The 16,687-nt window shown below is 36.7% G+C and overlaps 1 protein-coding gene across 1 annotated transcript; it reads right to left on the bottom strand.

The window, feature by feature from the left end:
* Nucleotides 1–1,001: 1,001 nt before the first annotated feature.
* LOC131062696 (alanine--glyoxylate aminotransferase 2 homolog 1, mitochondrial) lies at nt 1,002–8,246 on the bottom strand. The gene is made up of 9 exons (XM_057996395.2): nt 7,529–8,246; nt 4,618–4,848; nt 3,800–3,970; nt 3,352–3,495; nt 3,000–3,179; nt 2,686–2,911; nt 2,094–2,207; nt 1,893–1,979; nt 1,002–1,695 (listed from the first exon to the last, which is right to left on the bottom strand). The coding sequence occupies exons 1-9, from the start codon at nt 7,772–7,774 to the stop codon at nt 1,652–1,654; spliced, it is 1,443 nt and encodes a 480-aa protein (XP_057852378.1). The 5' UTR covers nt 7,775–8,246; the 3' UTR covers nt 1,002–1,651.
* Nucleotides 8,247–16,687: the final 8,441 nt, after the last annotated feature.

Genomic DNA, 16,687 nt, shown 5'->3' with positions numbered 1-16,687 from the left:
AAAAATTCTAAAATGAAAAAGGCTCAATCCCAAGGTGTATGGATAAAAGAATTACTTAAATTTTATAATTACATCATATCTTCATTTTATCCTAACCATAAAAAAAATTTCTAAAATGAAAAAGGCTCAATCCCAAGATGTATGGATAAAATAATTACTTAAATTCATATGAAAAATCTGAAGATTGTATTAAGAACATGTGTAACCCTTTTAAAATTCTTATTGTATTGATTGTAGTAAGATAAACAATGATAAATGCAAAATCTTTAGTTCAGAAAATTTAAAATGACAAATGATCTGTTATCCCTTAATCTATTGATTGTATTAGGATATATGTAACTGAATTGTGGTCTTTTCGAAGATCTTAATCTATTGTTTGTATTAAGCTATACAGCTGATCTGTGACCTTTTCAAAATGAGGTATTACTCTCAATTTATTTTATAGCATATTTTCTCAATTTATTCTTCTCTGGTTTCATTTCATAAGCAGCAGTTGAAGCAATTATATGAATCAATTTTTTTTAATCAAATTTGGCATCTTTTCAAAAAAATCGTTTTTCTTTTGGATCATTTAAATACGTCAACCATTTGCTAAAGACCATTCACATGCCATCATCAGAATGAATGGTTTCATTTCATCCTACTTTGAAGCTTTGTCCAGTAAGATAACTCAAAATGATCTGGCCAGATTCACCATCAAATAAACCCACCCAGCAGATTTTATCTATGTTGCGACGTTATGTAACACAACGACAATTAAAAGCATGGCTCCTCCTAAAATTTAGACTCACTCATTGCCTCCGTATTGCAAGAGTCTTCTGAGACAATTTATTGTGAGACACAGAACTATTCCAAATGTAGAACACTTTATGAGTTTTGACATTGCAATAGAAGTTTCCTTTCCTTTAGATTATTTGGGCTTCCCACTTATAAACAGTATAATATTTCATACCATAAACATTAGTTTGAAACAACTAAATTTCATCCAAGAATTGCAAAGCTTATACAAGACATCAACTATATTAATATGTATAAGTTAGCTTCACTATTCAAAGAAGCCATTAAGGATAATTTTGAGTTATCTTTACATTTCATAGAACATTAAACCCATCCAAATACTACTCTTTCTGAGAATTACAGGCACACATTGCTTCCAAATCTTCCGAGACAGAGACAAGGAGATAGGGTGTCTCATGCACTCTGAAACATGGCTCTTTCAAAGACTTAACACACATTACTTCCTAATTTTCCAAGGCCAAGAGACAACGAGGTGGTGTCTCATGCTCTCAGAAACATGGCTTCTTCAAACACCTAAAAACACACATTACTTTCTAATTCTCCAAGGCCAAGAGACAACGAGGTGGTGTCTCATGCTCTCAGAGAATCTGCAACACTTTATAGTTGCAAAGTTTATTGAATAATAGTATATAGCTACTCCAAATCTAGTAGGGAACTTCTAGAATCTCTCAAAGTCTGGCTTCTTCAAAAACACACGTTACTTTCTGATTTTCCAAGGTCAAGAGACAACGTTGTGATGTCTCATGCTCTCAGAAATTCTGCAACACTGTATGGCTGCCAAATTTATTGAATAATAGTATAGAGCTACTCCATATCTAGTAGGGAACTTCTAGAGTTGCGACATTAGGAACTTCTAGAGTTGCGACAGTGCATGGTCCATGACATCCACAAGAAAATCTGCAGTACAAAACAAAGGATATCATCAAATATCTTGGTTGACCTGAAGTTTAAACCATGCCAAAACAGGTCCTCTGATCAATCACCATAATGAAGAAAACAATAGTGCTCAAGATCCCAAGTTAAAAAACTGTTTATTTGCCATATCACTGTAATAAATAAAGAGAGAAAACTAAAAGGAAATGGTGTTAACATACCTGAATCTTCCTTTGTGAAGCACATCGGAGGCTTAATTCGAAAGACATTTCCATACATCCCTCCTTTTCCAACCAGCACTCCCATGTCTACACGAGCATCACAAGGCATAAGATTAATCAAAGCCACCACATTTGTCAATAACCTTATTAGTATGAGTACTGGGCAGAAGAGATTTGATATTAAAGGCCAACAGCCAATACCTTTCAGTTTTTCAAATACAACTGCAGTTTCTACTTGAGCCGGTGTTTTTGCAGCTCGGTCAGTTACCAGCTCAACACCAATCATCAAACCTCGTCCCCTTACATCTCCTATAACTGAACCAGAAAATGATATTTTAGTTATAGCTGCAAGGACTCACCTAAGTATGTACAAGGCCAATGAAAGAAGGAAATAAAATAAAATCTGCTCCTTGGAGGCTCCTATGCTCAATAAGTACACTTCAAATATGTAAAAGAACATCATGCATTTCGTTTCGAAACAGAACAAAAGCAATTGGCACTCTACAATCTTTCATTTACTGTTTTCTGAAATTCAGTAAGACTATTAATTCCCAATGAAACTCACAAAAGTAGCAATAGGAAAGAGAAACAAGGTGTCAATGAACTAAAAATCAAAAGCATAGCTGTGAAGGGAAAGAATAAGATAATAGTGTTTTATGTCCATGATAAACAACACATCATGTACATTTCAACAGGAGTTGCTACAAAATGGCAAACAGAAGATGTCTCAGACTTAAGAGATGTTCAAAATTCCATTAATCCATTGCTAACTTAAATTAAATAAGGAAGTCACCTTCATATTTATCTTGAAGCTCTCTTAAACGGTTGATTAAGTAAGGCCCCACAACAGCACAGTGTTCTTGTCTCTTTTCTTTATCCAGGACCTTTAAAACAGCGTGGCCACCAGCAGCACAGACTGGATTTCCTCCAAAAGTATTAAAGTGACATCGTTGTGTCAGCACTTGAGCAATTTCTGGAGTTGTTACAACTGCTCCGAGAGGAAGGCCATTCCCAATTCCCTATCAGTTACCAAAAATTTTATATCATCATACACGAGTCTTACAGATTATCAATGTACTACAATGGAAACTTGAACTTATAGATTACCTTAGCCATTGTAACAATGTCAGGAATGACACCCTGTGTTTCAAAGCCCCAATAATGACTTCCCATGCGACCAAAACCAGTCTGAACCTCATCAGATATGCAAACACCTCCAGCTTTCCTGACACTTTCATAAACAGGCTTCAAGTAGCCAGGTGCCATTTCTACTGCTCCACCAACACCCTGAATAAAGAACCCGATAAAAATAATATCATTTCATATAACATGAATGGTAAAAATAAATAAATCACAATCTGTTGTAGTTGTGAACAGCCTTCATGCTTACCCATATACCTATGGGATATATATTTTCTTTTAGAAAAGGAAGAAACGCAATAAGGATATCAAAACATGCCTGTATAGGCTCTGCAATAAAGCCAGCAACACGACCAGAGGTTCCAAAATCAATTATGTCTTGGACGTCTTTAGCATATTTTGCACCATCAGAACCAAATGGACCACGATATGGATTTGGGTTGAGGGCATGATGAGCTCCAGTCTGCAAAAATATTAATTGCTCAGGATTTATTTCTTTATAATTCGGAACTGTATGCATATACCTTCTAGTAGCTTAAAGTTTCTAACATAGCTTTGACTTTGAATAGGCTCTGCTCATGCAAACTAACCTAAGCCAAGCAATTGCACATACTGTTTCATATTCACAAGTTAGAATAACTTGATGCAATCAAATTTTTGGTTTTGAGTTTCACTCCCTAACTAACAACTTAACTTCTTGTGAGGAGATCTAATGGAATTCTGCTTGCTAAACCTGCTTTATGCATGTGAGTATTTGGTTAACAAACCTGCACAACATTATATTTCCACTTGCTCTGAGCTGTCATCCCCATTGTGTTGGCACTTGAACCATGATATGAGTTTCTCACTGATATCATATCATGATTACCAGTGTATAAACGAGCCATCATTGTCGCTAGTTCATTGGATTCTGTGCCCGAATTTGTAAAGAAAACAACCTGCATGGAATTAAGAGATTAAAGTTGAGCATTCGAGCATATCTTTCATAAATACAACAATATGGTAGATATTGCAAACAAGCAGTAAATATTAAAAAATAGAAAATACAAAGCTTGGCATACACCTTGTGTGGCATACAAATAAAAGTGTGCAACTACCAACAAGACAAACTGCTCTAGAGCTAGGATTAACAGTACACCAGAAAATTCTGGGCTGATGCAAGTTACAACCCAAAAAAGGACTTGTAAATTGTGATTGCAATCACAACTGCTAACTTTCATCTAGCAGAACTGTGTTATATTCCAACTTCTCCGCTTACTCTGCAAGGATATCTGGTGCATTTAAAAACTTGTGAACACATAGCAACATTTTTCATGTTTGTGCCAAACAGAAGAAGACATTCTTTGCATGATAAAGAAATTAATTTGAATCCAACACCTTATTTTATTTGCTTGGCTTGAAAAGGTTAACTCAAGTATCAAAGGGTTTAAAAAATAAATTATTGAATTGAATATTTAGTTAATCTCTCTGATTATTTCACAGCATAACAAGTCTGTATAATGCTTAATCTGAATATGATGTTCAAGAACAGTAGGAAACTTTTAGAAGATGTATAGTATCAACTGAACAGTAAAAATGAGAGTACCTTAAGATTTCCAGGAAATTTTGCAGCTAATGCCTCTGCAAACTCTGTAATTGCATGATGAAGGTAGATTGTAGTAGTGTGCTGCAAGAGTCTAGTTTGCTTCACAATAGCATCAACAATATCAGGGTGACAATGTCCACAGGACACAGTCACAATGCCTCCAAAAGCATCCAGGTATCGGCGTCCACTCTCATCAAACAAATACTGCATCTTCCCTTCAACAATGTTCAACTGCCAAATATATTATGCAAAAAATAGTTTATAAGAAAAGATCAAAATTTTAGTAATTGCTAAATTCAAACAAGAACAAATGACTCACTTAGCACAAACTTCAAAGTTTTAAGTGCCTGAGATATTTTTCATCCCAAATACCATCAGAGGAGTCGTAAACTTTCCTTCAAAATCATCAGACTCATGACCCCATCATCCATGGAAATTGAGAGCAATTTAAGTCATCAAAAAGACCGGGTAGTTAAGTCAGGCAGTCCATGCTCCTGTGGCACGGCAGAGCAGTTGTCTTGACTATTGCTAACGATATAGGTTCAAGCCAAAGCGCCAGTGCTAGTGATAATGCAGGGCAAAAGTGGAAAAAAACTAGGAAAAAGTCCCTGGGGAATTTACACAGAATACTCAAGCCAAATGAAGCTTGACAACGCGCATTAAGTTTTAACCAAAGAGAACAAACAGAGATTGAGGGCCATCTGGTCCATCAACATGCATACCCTGACAACCACGTTTGATTCTTTCTGTAAGAAGTTTGAGATTTCAATTGAAAACAAATTATAGTACGAAGTCCTAAATGCAGCATACACATGGGGATGGATGTAGTATGTACAACATACAGATGAGCCTTTATACCAAAAAATAGGCAGAGTAAGAGTGCACACCAAAACATCAGCAAACCAGGCAAGAGGCCAGAAACCATTGATGCATAGCAAAGTCACCAGAACTAGTAAAGGCAGTAAAAACAATATTACACGTCCCATGGAACCTGCTTTAGGAACTATTTTCATGGAGCAGTGAAGAAAATAATTTGTGGAGCAGGTGACCCCATGAATAGTTATGTTTTCTGCTTATTTTAAAACAAAACATTTTAACTTTGTATTAACAATATTAATAATAATTTGTGCACTTAAAATTTGAGGTAATAGAATGTTTAAAAAAGAGGGAAAATTTTTTGTGAAACCACATGGCATTTTTGCTAATATGCTGTTCGCTGCTCCACCAAAATAGGGGAAGATTAATTTTAAAGTTGCATAGGAACACTTAACTGCTTAAATTTAAGCAGAAAATAGAGTTAAGCAGCTCCCCTGCCAGCTTAAAAGATTATACCGCCACCTCATTCATCCGGAGTATTTAAATTCCCACCAATAAACTTAGGGATAACTTTTGGAAGGATTTTTTAACATTAGCTGTTTCTTAAAAAAAAAATCATGAGACCCCAGCTTCCTAAAATTTTGGAGATTAAAGTTTTAAGCTTTTCCACTGTCCCACCTGCTTGTGAAATCTCCAAAAAAATTTCAAACAACACCTACCAAAATATTTTAGAAGTCTCCTCCATGGAAGTACTAAAATAAAATATCAGAGTGTTCACCCAGTCATAAGGAGGAGTCTAATGAGCAGCTCATCACTTCCAAGAGGTGACCCAAACATTCCAGCAGTGGCAGGCCCATATTATTAAACAGAAATTAAGGCTGACCTATTCCATCAAAAAAAATAGTTGCCCTATCCCGATCAAAATAAATTAGAGGGGATTTCTACAACAGCCCACAAAGCAGCATTGAGGGCAGCATGTAAGCTGTGACCCAATGGATCTCAGGTCGATTCTCATCTATCACTGATTTGGACATGCAAACAGATATAAAAAATAAAGCGTTACACAACCATCCAATATATGCATTGAAATTTGAAGAAAGAAACATTCTATAGTTTGCACGGAAGCTGATCAAGCCATACCATTCATGGAAAAGATGGAAGCCGGTAGCTAAAACCAACCTAAATATATCAGAAATCAGAACCCTACATAAGTTTCCAGGCCTATAAAATATTAAAAAAAAAACGACATACACCATCAATACACCCTTTGAAAATTACAGAGAACTTGATCCTTCTATGGTACGCTGGGAGCCGATCAAAGCATAAATATACTTTTCATAGAAACAAAGAAAGGTAGTAGACAAAACCAGGGCTGATATACTAAAGATCACAAATTAAACCCATTTGAAAGATCTAAGAAACACTCTGAAAAAAATAGAAGCTTTCCAGCTATCCAGTAAACTATTTGAATATTTAAATTACAAAATAATAAACTTTCCATTAGTTGCATGTAGCTGATAGAGGCATAATTACGAACTCCCTTGATAAATAAAAGGTAGAGCTCAAAACCCAGCTGATATTTACCACATTTCTATATGAAAATAAAAATAAAATTAAAAAACTATTCAAAAAAGGAAAAAAACATATCATTTACAGGCATGTCATTAAAAGGCACGGCAATATCCAACACAGGTGAAACTACAGAATTATTAATCATCTAGGCTTGTATGGGAACTAATTAAGGCATGATAACCTTCCAATAGACCTACTGAAACCAGGCCTTCTACTGATCAAGCCATACTTAATAGGCTTTTGAAGAAGTAGTAGAAGGGCATACAGCCAAAACCAAAACAACTTGAAAGGCGCAAAATACACAATGAAAGAAAATAAGCATTCCTACATATCCATTAATATTAGAGAACTAAAGGCCCAATTGATTTCATCGTAGGCATCAATGTATTAGAAACCATTATGCATTAGTAAATTACGCTTGAAGAAATCCAGTCACAAAACAATCCCATACACTAATTGAAAAAAAACAGAGAGATGGACCTTCTATGATCTGCATGACAACTGATTAAGGCATAATACTTACAGGCTTTTCATAGAAATAGAACATGGAGGGGCATAAGTACTGCTTTCTCTTCTGCAAAATCTCATCTAGGAATGGACCACTGTAAGGTTGTGGTTTGTAATCAAAAGGAGGCATCTGAGGCAAAGAAAAGCCATGGGTTTCCTTCTTCTCTACAGCAGTAGATATGGCTGCCCCCCTGCTGCTAACAATGCCATTAATCCTCCTCTTCAATAGATTGTCACCTACCCTTTTACCAATATTCAACATTTTTTTTTCTAGCGACACACCAACCTAGTAGATTTTGAACTTTTCCAATCTGCTCAGACACCCTCTTCCTAAATTTTATGTTCACAGATACCCAATTCCTCCAAAGCTTTGGGAGGCTCTGAGAACAGGGACACTTTTGATTTCAGGAGATAGCAACCACCTGGATATTGATTTCACAACACCCAATTGCTGCAAAACCATGGAAATGAAAATAGTGATGAAATTCTCAGAGCCACCCCAGAAGCGGAAAATGTCTGTCATCCACAATGATCTATGTAAATATATAGAGCTCAGAATGATAAGAGCCTCCTTACACGTGACCTCATTTCAAAACAAATCACATGTTTTTCTCAATATATTTATTGTATTGTTGTTACAACACTTTTTTATTGCTTTGCTGCGTTAGATTTCAACAATTTATTGCATCTACCTTCCCCCCTGCCCTGTGACAAAGATGGTCATTGTCTTGTCACAATAATGTGAGGCCTCGTAGGATTGTTTAACTTATACCAGGATGTTGGACACTTTTTAATAATAAGATGGTTCTCAGTCTCACTATTATGGACAATAATGGGAAGCACATGTATTATGGAAACAACCACCACCAGTAGATGACGAGACACAAAGCAAAGAGCATCTTTACACCTAGGGAATATGGACGAAACTGAGTGGAACATGTTTATGGGATAAATAAGCACTTATCTCTTCTCTTCAATTACACTTCAGCAATATGGAGTTGCTTACCTTAGCATGAGATAAATTTGGTAGAAAGTGCACATAGTTGTTTTCTATCTTGTTTAGCACTTATTTTTTTATTATATCTATATTAATGTAATTTTTGTTTTCCAATGTAAATTTTTAATTAAGGAAAAAAGATATATTAGAATCTTTTTTTATTTAAGTGGAGTTAAAAATTGAAAATAACCTTATGTTTCCATGCTTAAGCAGGGACTCCACATGGACTCCACAATTTGCTTTTCCTATTTTTTAAGATTTCATTTTATTTTATTTCAAATTTTAAGTGCACAAATTAGTATTAATACTATTAATACAAAGTTAAGATGTTTTGTTTAAAAAAAAAGCAAAGATAAATATTCATTGGGCCAGCTACTCCACAAATAATTCCTAATGCAAAAAAATTTCCCTCCTTTTTATTTGCTTTCAATTTTTTCTTCAAAATTTAAGCACAATAATAATTATTAATAATTTCATTTTAAAATATAATTTAAGGTGGCTACCAAAAATAAGCAACAAAATTGAATATTTATGGGTCGCGAGCTCAATAAATTGTTTCTTAAAAACTAAGCAGTGGTTGTAGCCAAAATAACATAAGCAATTGCATGAGGACCTACCCTAAATATTAAAATGATTGTTTGATGCACAATTTGACTTTGGTCTTATAATTTTGTATAAATTCAATTTTTTCATCTTGCAATGTTTTAGTTCTTTAGCTTGAACAAATTAAGCATTCTAGATGTCATAGCATGATTGGTTGTCTCCTAAATAAGATTGTGTGAAGAGTGTTATCAATTGTTAAACATGTAATTTTTCACTTTAGTTTATATTATAATGTTTTTGGTGTTAAAACAATTATAAATGGTCATAAAATTTGTTTATTAAAAATAAGATTGTTGCATAAGTAAATAAATAAAATAAAAAGTAATTAGCTACAAAAAGACAAGATTGGATGCCTATTGTGAATGGTAAGATTGAGCTTTTTCCCTGTGCTAAGGGTTTTTTCATAGTTACTTTTGCTTAATCTGAAGACAAAAATTTGGTGTTGAGACAACATTATGCTTGGAGAGATCACTCTCTCTATCAAAGCATGAACTTCTTTCTTCAATCCCCTCACATAACCACTTACTGTGTGCTAGGTTTGGGTTAGACAGTTGAACCTTCCCCTTTAGTTTTGGGAGGTTTCTTGTTACGAGGCAATCGACAACTTAGTTGGTCATTTTTTGAAGGTTGATGAGTCTACCTCCCACATGGGTCACTCCACCTTTGTTCGTATTCTAGTGGACATTAATATATCCAAACCTCTTGATGAGGATGTGATGATGATGATTGGGGACGAGCCTTGGATGCAATTGTTGGATTATGAGAGCCTCTCCTTTTGTTGTTGCCACTACTTCATTTTCGATCACTTGGGTTTGAATTGCTTCTTACTGCATCAGAAAGGTGTAGCCACTTGGTGGAAGGTTGCTAAGGAAGATCACTTAACTGTTGAGGTCCCCACCTCATTTGAGACTAAGTTTGTCTAGGATGTTAATGAGCTTCCTGATTTTTTATGTGGCTACATTGTGCCTTGATGTCCCTATTGTAACTCCTTTAGCTTCTTTTTCATCTATGGTTGTGTAGGGACTTCTCCCACAACTACCATCTTTTTCAGTGATCAATGACACTTCTTTACCTCGTCATCTTGACACACCTCCTTCGATTGTGGTTCTTGGTCCTCTAGTTGGGGGATTACCTCTTATTTCCCCTAGTATGGGGTGTTGGATGATGGCATTGCTTGGACCATTGTTCATAGAAGGAGGAAAGGTTCTCCTCCTCCCCTTACTCTTTCAGGTGTGGTGAAAGAGAATTTTGTTGTATAGGGTAAGAATCCTAGTTTCTCGTTGGTTCCAAGCTCTGGTCAAAAGTTCTCTCTCTCTCTCTCTCTCTCTCTCTCTCTCTCTCTCTCTCTCTCTCTCTCTCTCTCTCTCTCTCTCTCTCTCTCTCTCTCTCTCTCTCTCTCTCTTCTTTTTCTCAATCTCACCTCTAATGAGATTCACTTCATTTGCCTTGATGGTTGTCTTGTTATGGTTCCAAGCCCTTCTCATGCTTATCTAATCAAAATAGAAAAAGACAAGAACAAAAGTAGTAATGGGCACTTGACACAACATAAAATGTCTTACCGTTGTTCTTGCATGTGCACACACCCACCTCAAATATTTTGTATTTTTCTCAAATGAAATTACGATCTAATCCTTTCAAATCTTTTTGTAGGGATTGATCATAATTGGAGAAATTATGTCATTCAACCATCTCACACAAGCCTAAAAATGTGCCTATGACACCTCCTAGTCGAAATTTTGAATTTTCATTGTAGGTGATAGTGTGAGATTTTGCCAAGATCAAGAGCTCAATGAAATGTACAAAATAGAGACACAATATAGGACAAGAATAAATTGTATTCTCATCAATAGAAAATGATCAATAGTTCAAATTACAGACAATGTAGATGAGCCTGTTTATATTGGCAAGGCTTATGGACATGTGAGCACACAAACATGACATGTGGCTCAATAAGAACCAAGGGTAGGTAGGAAATAGGTGTGGGTAGGTAGGAGAAACAATATAATAGTCCACATGAGGTGGATCACCCACTGAATGTGGAGTGTAACAACAAGATCAACACCATAAAAGGTGGAAATTCTCCTACACACACTATCCCAATGTGGCACAAACACCCAAGTGTCTCATACCCAAACTACTATGAAATGCATTTCCTAAGGAAACTTAAGTAAGTGCAATAATATCCAAGATGAATAATTATTTACACCAACACCCCCCCTTAAGTGCAACTTAGGGGAATGCACTTAAGTCTACAATGCAACTAAGCAATGCAAGATGGGTCCTGACTACTAGGCCATGTTAGGTACCCATGTACAAATGCATGAAAACCAATGCAATGAAATCTCTCACAAAGTGGAGAAAGAGAGAAAAACCCAATGGGAAAAAACCCTCCCCCAAAAGAGAGATGAAAACTAGATACAAAGAACTCTCATAGAAGTATGTGAAGGACAAAACCCCATGTGAGGAAAAAGTCCCCCCCATATGAGAGAGGAAGAGAAGCTAGGAAGCCCCCCCTCAATGTGGAATCTACACCAATGATAGAAGCTTGATGTATGAAGAAACTGCTCCACGAATGTCGAACAACATTCCTCCCCTTAGGAAGAAACAAAACCAAAGGTGTATCCATGAAGGGAAGAAGTATGAAGAAAACTCATGATGAAAGGAATCTCTGAAAATTGTTCAAGTGTCCCCATGTCGATGCTGAAAGATACCTCCTCCAAAGGTGGTAAACTGTGCCACACTACTGAAAAAGGCACTCCAAGATCTAGTGGAGATGGATGTAAAACATGTCCCAAGGACTCACATGTCTCCTCAAAAGATAAAGAGACCTCCTCCAACTATTGTACATAAGTATCCACAATCATGTCAACCTCGAAAGAATGATCATGTAGAGAATGAACAAGAGGGTCAAAGTGTTCCCTCGCAACAATCAAAGAAGTATCATCTTCATCAAAGAGAAGATGAATGTCATCAATGATGTCTCCCAAATCTGCAATGTAGGATTCCATAAACAAACCTGCAATGTCTGTCAAGTAACTATCTCATGAATCTGAAGCTGGAAGACAATGAATATCCTGTTGCATTGAATCACATGAAGGCAAAACTGTCGCACTATCTGCATCATCAGTTGCAATAAGTGATGTGATATCAATATGGGGAGATGAAATACAAGGCTCAAGAACGGGTTCACATGTGAGAATCCCCATGTTCAAGTGCCCAAAGTTCTCCTCAAAAACTGAACCATCACAAGAAGTGTGATCATCATGTGTAGAATCATCAAATGTGAAATCATCATCATCAACAAAATCTAAAAAGGAGTATTGTAGACACCTAAAATTGTCCAGTCTAATTAAATAAATATTTTATTTATTTAATTATCTAAGCCTAATTCTTCTATTAATTAAATAAATCCTTATTTATTTAATTAATTCATTTATCCTCTTCTAGCCTTATTTCTCATTTAAATAAATACATTTATTTATTTAAATTATCCTCTTCCTAAATTAAATAAATATTTAATTTATTTAATTATCCCACTTCTACTATTAATTAAATAAATCTTTATTTATTTAATTAATTCATTAACCTTTTCTACACATGACACATGTCATTCATCTCTTAACTCATACACTACCTTTTTACTATTTCTTATACCTACCCTCTAATCCTAGCCGACCTCCTTTTACACCTCTCAATCTTATCCCTCCATTTCATATTGTGTCTTCTATTTAAGGAGATGTCTTCTTCACTATCAAACCCTAATGAAGCATTCTAATGATCATTTTGACTACACTACGATCCTACTTGCAACCACATTCCGTTCTTTGTTGAGCTCTTGTGCATATAAAATCTGAGAGCAAATATATCAAGCAAGATCAATGGAAATAGGAAGAATGGAGATCAAAACCCTATTGGACATGTGATGGTATAATCTTTGTGATTTCATGTGATTTGCATTGTCTTAGGTAATCTTCATATGTTATGGTGGATCTTTGTTGATTGTTAGGCTAGGGTTTTGTGGTTGAATTCATTTAGCCTTTCAATATTGTTGTTATTGTTATCCATTTTCACCATATACATTTTGGCACGCCCAGTGGGACTTCTTGTCCCTTTGCATTTAACCTTTTTTTGTTGCAGATTTTGCATTTTTGAAGTTGTAGATCGGACATTTTTCGACGACATTTTAGGTTTTTCCGCGTCTGCGAACTTTCGGATCGCGTCTCTGATTTTCAGGAGCGTCTGCGGATACTGGAGTCGCGTCTGTGTTTTCTAAGCGCGTCTATGTTGTTTTTGATCGTGTCTGTGTCCGATAAGGGCGTCTGTGATTTTTGACTGTGTCTGTGAGTCACAGAACCGCGTCTGTGTCATACAGACGTGTTTGTGTCATAGGTAACAGCGTCTGTGTTTTGAATGTTTTGAAATTTTCAAATTTTCATTGATTCGGTTTTCGGATTTCGTACTTAGGGTTTCAGATCTGGTTTATTTTTGGACTAACCCTTTCAGATCTAGCTAACTAAATTGGTGCAGCTCGCCTTGGAAGCTAAAACGTTTTGATTGAAGGCCCCTCTTTCACAAAGTCTTTTGGGTTTCTAAAATTCACCTAACTTGTGTGCTTGCAGGAAGGGGTGATCATTTGAAACAACCCAAACTACTAACAAATTTTGTTGCAGGTCCTTGGCTAGGGTTTTGAAATTTTGTTGTGTACCTTGTTTTCATAGATTAGCAAACACTTCCATTGGTGCACTAAAATTGAATCATTGTCTTTTGTGTCTTGAGCAATAGGCTCTTTTTGTTTAATCTTTAGAGGGCCTGTCTTCCCGTGTGGTCATTAGGACTACTAGTGAGAAGAGGATGACCCAAGTGGTAGCGAGGAAAACCCACCTCATCCGAACCACTATAATCAAATGTATTCATGGTGAAAACTATGGATAACGTGTGCTGATTAGTTCATACCGACACTATGTCTCCCCATAAACCCGTTTGATCAAATTTATTTGATCATTTGTAGGGCGTAACCCCTACCGGCTGGGAGCCTTCTGTATTTACAGAGCTGAAAGTGCCGCATGTATGGCCACACGAGCGGATGCCCTTACTAGCACCTTTTTGTTTTAGAAGCCCAAATCCTTCTAGTTGTTGGGGCAGGAGGTCGGACCTCTGGTAGCGGCCCACACACATACGGTTCTTAGTAGAGATACAAAGTTCGCCATGGGGAGTTTTCATGGGGACTGATGCTTGGCTGACCCGAGAAGTGAGTGCCGAGGGTGGAGCCAGTGAGGTCAAGCATCTAAGTATCCGCTCTGAATAGCGTAGCCTCGGGGGTAAAACCCTATGTGGGATCAACAACTATTGTCTTGGCCAGCCATAAGAATTGTGCTTGATTTATGTTAAACATTCAAAGCATTCAAGATCAAACAGCAAAACATTGTGCCTTTTGTGTCTTCAAGTGTATGCAAAACATTTTTACATCAAACAACACACTTTTCTTGGAGTCATTTTGGAGTTTAAACACTAGCAAACATTGAGTCCTCATCAACATTGTGTCCTCTTGTCACGAAAAACAGTCAAACAGTCAGATTTGGTCACAACAAAACAATTTCATAGATTGGAAAAATTGCACGAAGTTTACAGAAACGCGTCTGTGTCTGTTTTAACCGCGTCTGAGTAATCTAAGCGCGTTTGTGAAGGGCATAATAGCGTCTGTGTGTCTAGCAGCGTCTGTGTCAAACAGAAACACGTCTATGTCTGGGAATTGCATCTGTGAAGTATACAGTCGCGTCTGTGTCCAGAATTGCAAAAACCTTTACAGTCCAGCAAACATAAACAAGAAAATCGCAGAAGCGCGTATGGGTTAAACAGAGTAGCGTCTGTGTCCGGAAACCGCGTTTGTGTTCAAAATTGCGAGAAAAAAATTTCAGAGTCCAACAAACAAGAGAAATCAGTTTCGGAATACTTGAGCTTCCTAGGTTGTTTCTTCAGGTTTCATCTAGCATTCAACCTGTCTCTGGGTCTCATACAGTCCATCATTGCTTCACATCTCATTTTACATTCATACTTGTCTAAACTTGAGTCAAAAGGTCACTTGCTTGTCCTCATCATACTTTGTCAACATACTACAACTACACTTTGCTAAGTGGTCCCTCATCAAGGTTTCTTACCTTTGGGTCTCATTTGGTCTTACTTAGAGTCAAGGTCAACTTACCTCATCAAGAGAAACTATCCTCTCTTTGGAAGTCACACCTACTCTACTACATACATACTTGGTCTTACACTTTGGACATTGCAAGTACACCTCAGATTCATTTACACTCCATACAACTCTTGGTCTTCCATACTCTTTCCATTTTTCATCTAGTCTCTCACATCTTGGTCAAATACCTAGTTCATGGTTGAAACCCGTCTTCAAAAATCTAGGAGAAAAGCTAAAGAGGCTCAAGAATCCGCAAACATGAGTTCTTATGAGTATGATAACGATTTATTTTTCAATCCTGAGCACACTACATTGCTTGACATGGATGTTTATAGAAACATTCCAAATGTGGAAAACGCAGACACTACAAACAACAAGGCTACACACAATGACAATGTGGACAACTTTTCAATACAATCAACAGATGTAGAAGAATCCATAATGAATCCTCATTTCAATAGATTGGTTGAAGAGATAATGAAGAGGGATAGACAATACTTCTTACACATGATGGCACAAAGTGGAGCTAAAATACCTCATGACTTTGACATGTCTCAACTTATGGAAAACCGACCCCCGCAACAAACTCACTCCAACATGGATCAAAGGAGACCCAATAGTGGAGGAAATAGAGGACCGCATATGGTGCCTGAATCACCATCAGCTTTGCTTCAAAAACCAGAAATCCCACATACACACGGTCAAACATATGATACTTACCTTCGAAGACCATTATGGAAGTCTTATGCAGATAGATATGCTCAATCACATGCTCAAGCTATGGATCAATCAAAACAAGTGGACATTCAAAGGCATGCTCAAAATTTGGACACAAGGAAACCTCATGTCAAATTTGGGGGCAACACAATAGAACATGACGTGCCTATAGAATATGGTATATATGCACAAAATAGATATGGGGTTCCTCAACATGAAGCTATACAAAGTGCTCCCTATATGCCGCATCAATATAAACCTCCTCCATATGAACATGTCTATGATCAATATCATCCATACATGCAACAAGCTCCTCCTCAAATTGGTGTCCCAAACATGGGGTATGCTACAAGAAATCGATCGCCACCTAAGAATAATTTGGAGCAACAAATCAGAGATTTACAAAAGAAAATGGAGGACATGAGTACACCAAAACCAACATACACTATGAGAGACATATGTCCTTATCCATTTGATAAGAGCATTCCAATGCCTCCATTTCCGGCACACTTTGTGACGCCAAAATTTGACAAGTATAGAGGAAAAGGAGACCCCAAGGCACACATACGACAATTTTTCACAGCTTGCATAGAGGTAGCGGCAGAAGAAACATATTTGATGAGGTTATTCCCGCAAAGCTTAGGCGATCAAGCTATGGAATGGTTCTCTCA

The sequence above is a fragment of the Cryptomeria japonica genome, chromosome 3, assembly GCF_030272615.1.
Source record: "Cryptomeria japonica chromosome 3, Sugi_1.0, whole genome shotgun sequence".
Taxonomy (NCBI): domain Eukaryota; kingdom Viridiplantae; phylum Streptophyta; class Pinopsida; order Cupressales; family Cupressaceae; genus Cryptomeria; species Cryptomeria japonica.
Note: the sequence above shows the minus strand (reverse complement) of the source record. Positions and strands in the feature narration are given on the sequence as shown.

Coding starts and splice junctions, on each gene's coding strand:
- LOC131062696 (XM_057996395.2), bottom strand. CDS start 7,774: ATGTTGAATATTGGTAAAAGGGTAGGTGACAATCTATTGAAGAGGAGG. Junction 2,208..2,685: donor GCTTCAAGATAAATATGAAG/GTGACTTCCTTA, acceptor TTTCTGGTTCAG/TTATAGGAGATGTAAGGGGA. Junction 1,696..1,892: donor CTTCACAAAGGAAGATTCAG/GTATGTTAACAC, acceptor TTTGTACTGCAG/ATTTTCTTGTGGATGTCATG.